The sequence below is a fragment of the Eleutherodactylus coqui genome, chromosome 9 (genome assembly GCF_035609145.1).
Source record: "Eleutherodactylus coqui strain aEleCoq1 chromosome 9, aEleCoq1.hap1, whole genome shotgun sequence".
In the NCBI taxonomy this organism is placed as follows: domain Eukaryota; kingdom Metazoa; phylum Chordata; class Amphibia; order Anura; family Eleutherodactylidae; genus Eleutherodactylus; species Eleutherodactylus coqui.
This window is the reverse complement of record NC_089845.1, coordinates 135,705,458-135,720,258: the sequence shown is the minus strand read 5'-3', so window position 1 is coordinate 135,720,258 and position 14,801 is coordinate 135,705,458. Positions and strand designations below refer to the sequence as shown.

At 39.1% G+C, this 14,801-nt stretch overlaps 1 protein-coding gene across 1 annotated transcript in view; it reads right to left on the bottom strand.

The window, feature by feature from the left end:
• The window catches only part of CSMD3 (CUB and Sushi multiple domains 3), a 909,686-nt gene that overhangs the window by 658,357 nt on the left and 236,528 nt on the right, over nucleotides 1–14,801 (bottom strand). Inside the window, exon 7 of the mRNA XM_066579038.1 lies at nucleotides 7,067–7,188. Coding sequence (XP_066435135.1) covers nucleotides 7,067–7,188 — 122 coding nt within the window. The remainder of the gene's footprint in view (nucleotides 1–7,066; nucleotides 7,189–14,801) is intronic.

Below are 14,801 nucleotides of genomic sequence, written 5' to 3'. Positions count from 1 at the left end.
CATGTAAAGGTACCGTAAGTCACACAATGTTTTTATTCCAGTAACATTTCGAATAAGAATATTTCAACATGGTCGAAGAAGTGACTTGCTCTACTGAGAATTTTGGATTGATGAGAATGCAGTGTAAAAACATGGATGAAATTATTCAGGAGGCTTTTAATCCATATGACCAGATGGATATTCTTAAAGGGGTTTTCTAAGACTAAGCTATTGATATCCTATCCTCAGGATAGTCATCAATAGTTGATTAGCGGTGGTCGACCACTCAGGAACTACAATGATGAGCTGATTTAAGAGACTGTGGTGCTCAGGTGAGTGCTGAGGTCTTTTATTAGTCATGTGATTGGTCTCATGGCTTGACAGCAGCATTCAATTCTCATTGTCAAGTCTCATTCAAGTGAATAGAATTAAGCTGAAATACCAGGCACAGCCACTATACAATGTACGGCGCTGTGTCTGGCATGGACTGAAGTGACAGCAGAATAATTGCTGTCACTTTAATCAGCTGATCGCAGAGGATCTTGTGCAGCAGACTCACACCAATCATCGATTGATGACCTATTCTGAGGATAGGCCAACAATACTTTAGTGACAGAAAACTCTTTTAACTGACTATAGAATTAATTTAATGCAATGCCATGAGTGCCATATTTCAGTTTCATGTGAGACGTGACATTAATTATGAGAGCAATACATAAAATGAATGTATTGACTGAAACAATGAATAAATTCAGAAATTACATATACAATTTGTAAATATTCATTGTCACAAATTAGGTGATGATTTAGATTTTGTTATTGTCCTAGATAGTTTAAAACATTTGATAGGCTGTTGGTCCTCGGCCCCCTCCTTCTCTCCATCTATCCATCTACACAACCCCTATTGGACAAGTTATCAGGAGATTTGGCCTCCAAAACCACCTCTACACTGATGACACCCAGTTATACACCTCTTTCCATGACATCTCTACACCTTTCCTTCAAGACATGACCAGCTGTCCTTCCACTGTCTCTTACACTATGTCTTCTCTCTACCTACAACTGAACCTCTCAAAAACTGACCCAATGGTGTTTACGCGCTTTAATAACGGACCTCCCCCCGTGCCAGACTATCCCCTCTCGAATCCATCCTGAATGCGGCAGCTAGGCCCATGTTCCTGTCCAGACGCTACTCGGACGCCTCTGCTCTGTGCCAGTCACTGCATTGGCTGCCTGTTAAATATAGAATTCAATTTAAACTCACTTCCTTCATCCATAAAGCTCTCCCAAGCACCGCACCGCCCTACATTACCTTCCTTCTCACAATTCACCACCCAGCCTGGGCCCTCCACTCCGCTAAAAAAATCAGACTGAATGCCCCTTAATTCGAACCTCTCATTTCAGCTTCCAGAGTAGCACTAGTGCTCTGGAACGTGCTACCCAAACTATCTGGGCAATTCCTGATTCACAAAACTTCAGAAGTGCCCTAAAAATGCACCTCTTCTTCAGGGAGGCATACCACATCTCCTAAGCCAAACGCGTCTGTACTCCACTTGATAACATGCTCCCTGCCTTATTGACTGCAATTTCTGCTAGCTGATATCAACTGCCCCCTGCAGTCATACCGATTCAGAAATCACACAGCTTAATGTCTGACCATTGTTTATGTGTATAGCATCCCTCACTCTTGACCTTGCCATACCTTACATATTTCCAGCCCCTTTACCTTCTGTATCACCCAATCATGTGTAGTATGTAAGCTCGTTGGAGCAGGATCCTCACCCCTACTATTTCTATCAACTGATTGCTACATGTAATCATAGTTCTTGTATTTTTGTCTCTGCCTGTTCTTGTAAGCGCTGCGAAATATGTTGGCGCTATATAAATAAAGATTATTATTTGAAATTATTTAAAATGGTTCCCCGCAGCTATAAAATGGAAATACTGTATTTTTGAGTATGTATTACTCCAACAATGTTCTCTAGTTATACTGAACTGAAGTTACAGTAGATCATCATAGTGCCTTAACCCCTTGAGTGGCGGGTTTCCTACCACCCTGTCGTGCCCACCAGGACAGGTTTTTTAAAATGGTCTAATCGTTGAATTTCAACTAATTTTGCAGTTGTGTCTCAAGAGCCATAACTTTTTCATTTTTCCATTGACATGGCCATATAAGGGCTTGTTTTTTGCGGGACAAGTTGTGATTTTTTAAACAGGAGGGAGGAAAAAAAGAAATGGGGAAAAAAGAAAAAAAGGGGCCATGTCATTAAGGGGTTAAATAATGTATTAACTTCCTTCTCTGGGTCATTACGACACATGGATACCACATGTGTGATTTTATTTTTGATTTTTTTACAAAGTAAAGGGAGACAAGTGTTTTTATAATTTTAAAAAAATAATTTTTGTACTTTTTTTTTTTTACATTTTTTTTTTTTGGTCCCTTTAGGGGACTTCCACAGGGACCCATCCGGACCCCTGATCACATTCCGGGGGTCCGATGGTGACAGCCCTTTACATGCTGCAGTGACAGCCCTTTACATGCTGCAGTCACATAGACTGCAGCATGTAAAGGGTTAACACAGCAGAGATCGGAGGTTTTCTCTGATCTCTGCTGTAAGAGCTGGTACCTAGCTGTCCTCTCACAGCCAAGCACCAAGCTCTCCCTGCCACAGAGACCATCGGCTTGCTTCTGACAAGCCGATGGTCTCTATGGCAACCTGTAAACAAAGCAGGAGATTGCTGGCATATCGGCAATATCTTCTGCTGGTTTTTCAAAGCCCTTGCTTTGTTCTCTGTGGGTCTGTGCAGGCAGAGCACACTGTCACAGCTTGTGGCATTGTGCTCTGCAGCTCCCATAGTGATACATAGCCCGGATATCTTCCGGGCTATGTCGCTATGAGCAGTGGAGCTCGTCCCGGAAAATTTCCGGGCGTGCCACTGAAGGGGTTAAAGAGCATTGGGAATTTGGCTATAATCCAAACCCTAAAATGCATTTCTGTGAAACTGGTCATAGCTTCACCATAAAATGTTTTTGATTCTGAGGGCAATTCCAGTCAGATATGATTAATATTCTTGTCCACAGTTTTAATGTAGTCAGTGCTAGTGCAGTTTCTTAATCAGTCAGGACAATGACCAAATGTTCTTGAAAATCAAGCAATGAATATACTCAATAACTTTCCTTCCCCTGCTCCTCTTGCTAAGTTATACCAAGTATAGTATTCATTTTATTGTGTGAGAGCAAGATCAGGAAACAGAGGGCCCTACTAACTACAAGTTAATGCGGCATCATAAGGCATGATGGAATTGAATTTCTGGTAGAAAAAAAACAATTTTATTATTTTATGCAAGCAAACCTTTCAATTTCAATTTACCATTTAAGTCCAACAGTGACTGGAATTGCTCAGTATATTCACGTACTAATATTCTGTGAATAGGTCTTTGTAATTATTGTTGAGCGAACTTTTGAAAAGCTTGGTTTGGCCAGTTCGCCAAACTTCATCCAAAGTTTGGTTTGGCCCACATTAGTTTAAACCAAGCTAGAACTTCACCATTACACTTAAATCTTGAGTATAACACTGTCTAAGAGCCATAAAAGAAGCCCTGTATAACACTCTTAGGTCACCTAGAAATATATCTAAGTGCTTTTTTAAAAATGAACCTCCAGGTCTGAACGCATAAAGATGGCCACACCACGTTTTTGGCTACCTGATGCACACTGTGCATTAGTATGCATTGGTAGTCTATCACACTACATATTGCTTTGACTGGCCAGCAATGGGCAGCACTGGTTAATCAAAACCACATATAGTGTCTTAGACTAATGATGCATACTAATTCACTGTGTGTATCAGGTAGTCAGATAATCTGGTGCTGCCAACTTTGTTTGTTCAGACCTGGGCAGCTGCATTAAAACAAAGTAAATGAAGAAAGAATAAAGAAAAAGAAGAAAATAAAAGGATGAAACAGAAGGAGAGGAAAAAAGAAGAGAAAGAATAAAAATTATCTTTTTCCTTTCTCATTTTTCTTCTTTTTTATTCTTCAACTATTTCCTTCTTTTTCTTCTTTTTCCTTTTTATCTTTCTTTCTCTTTCTTTTAAGCAAAGGAAAAGAGGAAGGAGGAAAGAAAATTAAAAAGAAAAAGAAGAAAAGTTTTAACTGGTTCGGCCCCCACGAAGTGTCTGAGGTTTGGGTATGCGCCAAACTAAACTTTTGCTAAAAGTTAAAATAAGGTTGAACTGTTTAACTTCACTCAACAATATTTATGATCTACGAGTCATTAAATGAGATTTTCATCATTAGAAAACCATAGCTGCTTTATTTCAGAAACAGTGCCACACTTGTCCAAGAGTTGTGTCTGGTATTGCAACTAGGCTCCATTAAATTGGGTCTAGTTGCAGTACCACACACAGTCAAGGGACAGGGGTGGCAGCCTTGCATTTTCTAATTCTGTACAGCGCTATTAACCTTTTATCTGCCAATGTTCCAAAATTGGAATAGTGAATTCACACAGGTGCTGCCTTTGTTCATATAATGGGGTGGATCCTTATTTGGCAGCTAAAAGGTTAAAATTAGCTAGAGCCAGCCTTTGGAGTATGCTAATCATGTGGTAAAAAAGGGTAAATCAACCAATTTCTGCTAAAGAGGTCACCGGAATGAGCAGTTATATTACTTGCTGTTGTTCTTCTGCACCAGACTCTACCCTCTCCAGTCCATCCTGAATGCGGCAGCCAGGCTCAACTTCCTGTCCAGCCGGTACTCGGATGCCTCTGCCCTGTGCCAGTCACTGCACTGGCTGCCCGTTAAATACAGAATTCAATTCAAACTCGCTACCTTCATCCACAAAGCCCTCCACAGTGCAGCGCCCCCCTATATCGCCTCCCTCATCTCAATCCATCAACCAGCCCGGGCTCTCCGCTCTGCTAATTAAACCAGACTGAGTGCCCCTTTCATTCGAACTTCTCATTCCCGCCTCCAAGACTTCTCCAGAGCAGCACCTGTCCTCTGGAACGCACTACCAAAGGCTATCCGGGCAATCCAGGACTCGCAGAACTTCAGGCGTGCTCTAAAAACGCACCTCTTCAGGGAGGCATACCGCATTCCCTAAACAAACCTCTCTGTACTCTGCCTGATAACATGCTCCCTGACCTACTGACTGCAATCCCTGCTAGCCATCATAAACCGCTCCTGCAGTCACACCATTTCTGCCATCACACGGCTAAATGTCTGACCATTGTCTATGTGTATAACATCGCTCACTCTCCACCTCGCCATACTGTGCACATCTCCAGCCCCTTTACCCTCTGTATCACCCCATTACTTGTAGTATGTAAGCTCGTTGGAGCAGGACCCTCACCCCTATTGTTTCCATCAACTGATTACTATATGTAACCGTGGTTCTGTAATGTTTGTATTTTGTCTTTCTGTATTCCCCCCTGTCTATGTAAGCGCTGCGGAATATGTTGGCGCTATACAAATAAAGTTTATTATTATTATTCTATGTTAATGCCCCTATGATCAGCCATTCCGGGTCATGTTTTAAGCAGAGGCTGGACTGACATCTGTCTGTGATGATTTGGTGATCCTGCATTGAGTAGGGGGTTGGACCCGATGACCCTGGAGGTCCCTTCCAACTCTACCATTCTATGATTCTATAGCAAAAACTAGAAGCAATGGGATGAAACTGAAAGGGAGGAGATGCAAATTAGATATTAGACAGTGAGGGTGATCAATGAGTGGAACAGGTTGCCATGGGGGTGGTGAGCTCTCATTCAATGGAAGTCCTTAAACAAGGGCTGGAGAGATATAGGACTAGGATGATTTAGTGAATCCTGCACTGACCAGGGGATTGGACGAGATGACCCTGGAGGTCCCTTCCAATTCTACCATTCTATGATGAGCACAAATCCCAAAAATTGAAGGGCTTGAGGAAAGACTGACCAAAGTCCACTTTTACTGAAAATGGAGCCTTTTAGTTTGAATGTTTTGGGGCCTGTCAAGCCTAAAGTATGCAATGAAATTGAATTTTAAACAATGTAATACATGTATGTATGCTTTATAAAGCCGAAAACATGGCTGAAAGTTGTTTAATAAAAATAAAATCTTTTTTGTCTTTCCTTTTAATCATCATCTGGAAAATTGCCTGATTGTGGCAAAGTGCCATGGTAATAATGGTATTCGTTTCAGCACAAACTATTTTAGAGTCTGCAAATCATTGTAATGCATTTTCTTTGCATTACTCTTGAATGGACAATGACTTTTTTCATTTATCTGCCTGCACCAACATATTCTACAACATTAATCTACATTAATGACAGGTTCTGTTCAAAAATGCAAAAAAGTTGACTTTGTGGGGTTCTGTTATTTGATCATTGTTTATTGGCATTATTTGAGCACTACACAGTGTTCCTGTTAGTTAGATAACTATATTTTTGTGTAATGCACATCATGTTTAAACAACAGAAGTTAGCACACAGGGTATCAGTCAACATAACTTTAATCATGAAATTCGCAGTAACTTTTTTTTGCCCCCAGACTGACAGTAAAATAAATAGATAGATAGATAGATAGATAGATAGATAATGAGATATGAGATAGATAGATAGATAGATAGATAGATAGATAGATAATGAGATATGAGATAGATAGATAGATAGATAGATAGATAGATAGATAGATAGATAGATAGATAGATAGATAGATAGATATGAGATAGATAGATATGAGATAGATAGATATGAGGTAGATAGATATGAGATAGATGGATAGATAGATAGACAGATAGATAGATAGATAGATAAATAGATAGATAGATAGATAGATAGATAGATAGATAGATAGATAGATAGTGTATAGACAGATAAATAGATAGATAGATAGATATGAGATAGATATGAGATAGATATGAGATAGATAGATATGAGATAGATAGATAGATATGAGATAGATAGATAGATATGAGATAGATAGATAGATAGATAGATAGACAGATATGTGATAGATATGAGATAGATAGATAGATAGATAGATAGATAGATAGATAGATAGATAGATAGATAGATAGATAGATAGATAGCATAAAATTACTTGCCTTGTTAGGATTTTCTGCAGTAATTACCCAGACACACTGTGCATTACTGTCATATTGAAATGGAAAATTAGGAGAAGTGAATGTGCCACTTGGACCTTGGAGATTTGATCCACAAGTTTTTACTGCAAAAGAAAACATGATTTAATTAGTGACAAAAGAAAATACCATACAATGTAACCAAACTCCAAATTAGAATATTCAAGAATGCTATTTTGTTACACAGTGACAATCATATTAATCATATCATGATAACCAATAGTGATGGGCAACATTTTAAAAATTTGGTTATGCCAGTTCGTTAAATTTAGGGGAAAAGGTTGGTTTGTTACAAATGTATTCAGTCCTCACTGGAAATTCACCAATACCCATAAAATTGATGTATAACCCTGTCTAAGAGCCATACAAGTCCTTTATAACATTCTTAGGTCACCTAGCAGTGTATCTAAGTACTTTTGAGATGTTTTGAGGCAGGGTTAATAGAGGTAAAAAAGAAAAAAGAAAGAAAGAAAGAAAGAAAGAAAGAAAAAAGAAGAAGAAGGAAGAAGAAAGGATAAATATTTTTCCACCTTTTTTTATTCTTCTATTTCCTTCTTTGTTGTTCTTTTTAAAAGCAGGAAAAAGGAGAAGAATACGAAAGTTTGACCTGAAACAGGGTTGTGCTGTTTTGCTTCATTTAACATTAGTCACCATTTTTTTTAAAGACTCTTTCTTGGGCAATTTATATAATACAAAGAAAAAACAGAGATAGCATGCAAATTTAAAGAACAGCAATCAGAAGAAAAAAAACAAAAGGAGGATTTCCACAGTACAAAAAAAAATAAAAAAACACAGATAAGACAGGCACATATTCCTATTTAATACTAAAGCCCTTTTTATGTTTAATATAAAGAAAAAAGAAACCAGAGATTCCCAACCGAGGAACCATAGCTAACAACAACCAAACAAACCCCACCAACAGTGTGACTGCTAACGTTCCATTGACAAGCAAAGATGATTGCTCAAAATTCGTTCAAAAGATAGGGAGAATGGCAGTTTGAGTGATCATTTTGCATAAGCTGCTGATGGCACTAACGCCCATTAGTAGCTTATTAGCTTCATTTGCATGTAAATGAGGCTGCCTTGTATGCAGATAAAAGCAGGCGATCTGTTATCTGCATACAGTCCCTTTGTTTATTGATTTCATGGTAAATTGCGATTTTGCGCGATTGCAATTTTAACATTACAAGTCCCATAGACCCCTGCAGAAAAAAAAAATGCTGCGAATTTCGCAGTGAAAAAAAGCTGTAGTGGGTAGTCACCCTTAAAATGGAATAAATCACACTATTTCTTTTACTGATATAAGATATATAACAGAAAATACTTTTTTCTATGTTCTTTCCTAATGTATTTTCTTTTGCTTATATGAATATATGGATGGCAGTCTTGCATAATATCACAGATTCGAACATGGATTGGATTTTGGTGCAGAATATTTGCCAATAAAGCTTATATGAATAGGGTCTAAGAGAAGTGAATGAGCTGCAGGAGATTTCTACATGGACAAACAAGCATGCTGTAGATTTTCACTGTGGATATCACCACCCTTGATGAAGTAGGGGTAAAATCCATAGTCAATCTGTTACACATTCCACAACAAAAGCCGTATTTAAGGGCGCCCACCCACTGGCGATTTTTTTTCCCTGCGAAATTTGCAGCATTTTTTTCTCTGCAGGGGTCTATGGGACTTGTAATGTTAAAATCGCGATTTCGCGGTAAATTGCGATTTTGCGCGATCGCGATTTTAACATTACAAGTCCCATAGACCCCTGCAGAGAAAAAAATGCTGCGAATTTCGCATGGAAAAAAATCGCCAGTGGGTGGGCGCCCTAAAGGGGTTGTCTAGATGTTGTATAATTTTTAAACAAAAATCCACATCTATAAAACAACAAAAGTAGCAGTACTTACCCGTATTCAGTTCCGACAATCCAGTGCTGCAGCCCCATGGTTCTCCTGGTCTATATTTTGAAACAGAGAGCACCTGATCACTACATCCTATCAGAGGCTGCGGTGGTCAGGTGCTATCCTCTTTGCATTACTGCACAGATTCTGGGATGCATGATGCTGATGATGGCATCTGACCACTGCAGCCTCTAATTGTCTGCAGCAGATAGATCATTTGCCTTGCAAAAGAAAGACTAGGGGGTTGCAGTAGTGGATTACCAGGGCTGAGGTCAGGTACGTATAGCTACTTTTGTTGTTTTCACAGATTTGAGTCTGTATCAAAAGTGCATAGCATCTGAAAACCCTTTTAAAGGGGTTGTCGCATAAAAGAAATATAATTTTATACATAGATCTGCCCATAATTACAGATATAGCAAAGTTTAACTTGACTGTAATAACTTTCAGTGACAAGTTATCTTATCTTAAGCCATGAAAAGCCTATTATTATATCTTAACACAGCACTTTCTGTATCCGATCCACCTCCGCAGATGTTCCAAAGTAGTCACGCATGCTCACTCTTGGTTTTTTTTGCAGTAATACAGTCTTACTTTCATGCCACTTTCTCAACTTTGGAAGCAACTGCTCACCACACTAGTGATCCTTTAAAATAACCAGTGGGAAAGAGAAAAAAGCAAGGCTGAGCATGTGTGACCACCTTGGAGCAATTATTGATGGGGACACAGAATAGAAACAGCAGGTGGCACTATTCTAGCATTAGCCCTCGAATACCTTGGGATATAAACAACAGATGGCGCTATTCTAACATTAGTCCTGGAATATCTGGGGATGGAAACAATACACAAATGGCTGTATCCAACTGTAAACAAAATGGACAACCTAAAACACATGGAAGAACTTTATGCCAAAGACGAGATGCAATTTTCAAAATGTTATGATACCTGGGCAGTTTGGCTACAGTTTCCAACTTCGCCTGAGATGGTTTGATTAATGGCATTGCCCCCCCTTCCCCCTGAACAGACTTGACACACCCCTTAGCACTGAAAATACGCTATGAACCACTGGTGAGATTGCCTCGGAGGTTTAATCAAACTGGACAAACTTCCCCTGCACCCTTAGCCCCCCCTCCCCTCTCCCCCCCCCCCCCCCCCCACACACACTCCTTCTTTCCAAGGTCTTTCCCACCTCTTCATAACCTAAATCTATTTCTTTATAAGGTTTAGATAACTTTAATTATTTCCTAGCCCCCAGATAATGGGATATTCTGTGACAAATGCAAGGGGGATTATGTTCTGATTTGTTTTGCTATGCTTTATCAGAAAATCTACACAGGTTGTTGTTTAATCTTGAAACATACAGGAGTGAGGCAATGTAGCCTTCTCCTAATTATATTCTGATTTCTCCTGTGAATGTATTGTTATATCTGATAAAATACTTTTGAACCATAACAATAAACAACATTTTTCATGGGACAACTCAATTAAGAAATGTGAATCTTGCTGTGGATTCACTACAGATTTGCAGTAAAAGCCATGGCAGAAAAATTGCCACTGCGTGTGGATTTCCAGTACCCCGGGAAATACCTCTAAAGTCAATCACAATTAAACTTATTACAATATGTAACCAGTCTTCTGCATCATCTTTTAATTCCTAAGCCTCAGCGCATCCCATTATTGGTTTTCTCAGTTTACTTGTCGAACTGAATTTGTAATATGAAGTGACAGATTTTACATAAAAAATATATCACTATTCATCAGTGCATTTTAAAATATTATATTTCTATATACATATATACGTTTGTGATGGCTTACATGAGCTGGACCAGATGGTTTGTCCAGTTACATCTCAGATTTATAAATAATGTAAATACAGCGATTGAGATTTTAAAGCCTAAATTCAAATTAGCATTTCCATTTCAGTGGCTCTCATCTTCTAAGATCTATGTTCATAGCTTACAAAGTGATAGCTCCAAGATATAAATGTACATTGAAAGGACTAATGAAAGCTCCTTTGTTATGCCTTATCATATAGACTATTGCTATTGATGTGTAAGTTGACCAGTTGAATAAGAATTATGCATTGTAACTAGAGATGAGCGAACCTACTCGTTTTGAGTAATTACTCGCCCGAGCACTCGGGTGAAAAGATTCGGGGGGCGCTGGGGGGCGGGGGAGGCGTGGCGGAGCGGGGGGGTAGCAGCGGGGAACAGAGGGGAGCCCTCTCTCTCTCCCTCTCCCCCCCACTCCCCGCTGCAACCCCCCACTCACCCACGGCACCCCCCGAATCTTTTCGCCCAGGTACGGAAGTACTCGAAAATCGCGGTGCTCGGGCGAAAAAGGGGCGTGGCCGAGTAGGTTCGCTCATCTCTAATTGTAACCATTAGCCTTTGTTCACATTGGCGTTATGTCCTCCTCTCAAAACTGATGTATTGTACCCCATTGACTTACAATGAGGTCTGTTGAGATTCCAGTGAGGTTTCCATCATTGTGACAGTAAGAATAGAGCTTTCGGTCTGTGCTATTCTTGTTACCAAAAGTGATGCAAGCCCCAGGAAACTCCAAATGGAGTCTCTAAAAGGCAATGTAAAGAGACCCTTATATGGAGCAACCTAATATGCTTTAGCACTTGATTTTCTAAATGGGTCAAGATTTTCTGGTTATTTTCTGGTTATTAGAATACATTAGAATACATTGATTTACCAGGTTTGAAATCCCCTTTTTGATGAACTTTAGATAATAATGAATTAGCTTTTAACCTATTGCATTCTAGAGCAATGAGTTACAGTCTAACCCATTCTGAAAATCAGAAAAATATTACAGTATGTTCACCTTTCATCAGCATGTACTAGCGAAAAAAGGAGTCTAACCATTAAAGGTGACAATATATAAGGCATTGAACAAATGATTGACAAAATAGTTGCATGCTGTTGAATTTGTACCTTAGAACAGCTATCATGAGGAAAAAATACATACAAATGCTTTTTCTTATGCAAAAGTAAGTACACCCTCTTTATTGAAAGAGAATGTGATAAAATACTGGTGGTGAAGACGTAACACTCTAAGTTAGTTCAAAGCTAAAGCTTCAAGATATGATAGTGAAAGCACTTCTTTTTTATTTAACAACACAGAGAAGCAGCAAGTGAATACGCATTTTGGGGTCGAGCCCCTTCGTCAGTTCGGCTGGATTAAACACAACAAGATGCCTGGGGGTCATACAATTTCAAAGGTTTTTGGATGTGTCAGAAGCCCCGTATGTGACAGGGAGACAGGGAGGAAAGAGGTGCTGTCTCTCTGTTGTTAAATAAAAAAAGTGCTTTCACTATTGTATCTTGGCCCTTTAGCTTTCAACTAGCTTAGAGTGTTGCACCTTCACCCCTAGTATTTTATCACATTCTCTTTTGCTATACTCATGCCCAGCTTGGTGGAGCTTTATCTGGTTGGCAGCACCTCTATCATTCGAAACACTTTTTACTCCAGAATCATTTCACCACTCCTACTGGGTCTTGCTCCACCCTCCTTTTTTATCTTTTCTACTCACACTCTTTGAATTTTGTGACCTTCTAAGTAAACGATGTATACATGAAACTACAAAATTCATAGAGGGTTTACTTAGTTTTTCATATATACCCATATAAACAACTAAGTACACCAGCTTTGAATTTTATGTATACAGCTGTTCCTTAGAGGGTCTTAAAATTAGGTAACTACTACCACAGATGAACAACATGACATCACAAATAACATTGTGCCATTTGATAACAAAACCTAGGCCAAAATATAGAGACAGTGTGGGAAATATTAAGCACACCCTTACTGCTTCCATAGGAATTCAGAGGGGAAAGAACAATCAGGTGCTGCTAGTCAAATGCCCTTGATTAATTGATTGATAAGCAGCAAGCATGACCACTTTTATTAAAGCAATGGTTTGAGCAGTTTGCTGGTCTGGAGCATTCAGGCAAATGTTAACATAATGCAAAGAATGAAAGACATCAGAAATGATATTAGAGAAGGAATTGTTACTGCCCATAAATATAGGAAAGCTTACAAGGCCATTTCCAAATAATTTAGAGTTGATTGTTCTATAGCGAGAAAGATTACTCACAAGAGGAGGTAGCTATACAGATAAAAGTGAGAAGAGCAAAACTTAAACTCTATAATGGGGTAACAGGGAGCATGAAGTGACTGTAGACCAAGTAGACTGTAAACCAAGCACACTCCATTATAGCAGTGGCCTGTTTCACCAGTATAATGTGTCCTGCCACATTGCAAAAGTTTCAGGAATGTTTTCAGGAACATAAGTTCAAGGTCTTGACTTTTCTGTCGAATTTCCCAGATCTCAATCTAATTGAGCATCTGTGGGATGTGTTCGAAGAAGAAGTCTAATCTATGGAGGCAACACCTCAAAATTTACAGGACATAAAGGATCTACAGGTAATATCTTGGTGACTGATTTCATAGGACACCTTCAGAGTATTTGTAAAGATTATCCATCAACAAGTTAGAGTTGTTTTAGCAACACAAAGGGACCTAAACAATAGTCAATAAGTGGTTTTAATAGCTTATCAGTATATATTGTTTTTTGGGCTTAAGTAACAGCCAGAAATGAATATCTCTTTAGTAAATTTATTTGGTTGTCAGTAGAGTTGAACTTGGAAATAGAGTTAAACTTCAAAATGTAACCTTTTATTTACATCTTCCAATTTTAGGCATCATATGATCAACCCCCGGCAACTGGGGAGAAATTTCAGCACAAAATTAGCTTGTCAATGATTTATTTACTTAAGTAAAACACTTAATTTAAGCTAAATTATTAAATCAGCAGCAGCAAGAGATTAAAATCTTCATCAATCTACTCACTTCTGCATACACGAGGTGAACTGGTAAAAAAAACAGACCTCTCCATAAATAACCAAAACCCAGAAGTATGTTAACTCTGGAAATAGTCTTTAAAGCTATGCTTAGACAGCTATCATATGGTAATTTCTTAACTTTATTACTGATCACTGTTATTCAAAATGACTTTAGTGCCCAAATCATTGAAAACTTGAAAGGTTTAAATATAAGTTCTTCATTGAAAAATTTTCCTAGCTTGTGTAATAAAAAAAAAAAATTATACACTCTCCTCTCCGCCACTGTCGGGGCTCTGGCACTCCTAGCCTCTTGGGTCCCTGCACTGTAATGAAGTTCTTTCAGCAGGCGGGGATTTAAAATCCCCGCCTGCTGAAAGGGCTGTCTCTGATTGTCTGAACACTCAGCCAATCACAGGCATCGCTCGGCCATTTATTGAATTCAATGAATGGCTGAGCACTGCCTGTGATTGGCTGAGCGCTCAGCCAATCAGACGCAGCCCTTTCATCAGGCAGGGATTTAAAATCCCTGCCTGATAAAAGAACTTCTTTACAGTGCAGGAGACAAGCAGCTAGATGCACCTGAGCCACAGAAGAGGTGGAGAGGTGAATTATATATATATATATATATATATATATATATATATATACACACACACATATATATATATATATAAAAGTATTTTTTTTTACTTTTAACACAAGCTAGAAATGATTTTCAGGGAAGGGCTTATATTTAAAGTCCTTCCCCGAAAATCACCGCCGGAGTGGCGGCATCCTATTGCTTTCAATGGGCCCACCAGCAGCAGCTGCGGTGCCATTGAAAGCAGTGCAGAACATCGCGATCCTCTGCCACTGTTGTCACAGTTGTTGCAGGGGATTCTTTACTCCCCACGGGGTGTCCCCTTGTCACTGAACACAGTGACAGTGCTGTCACAGTGTTCAGTAAC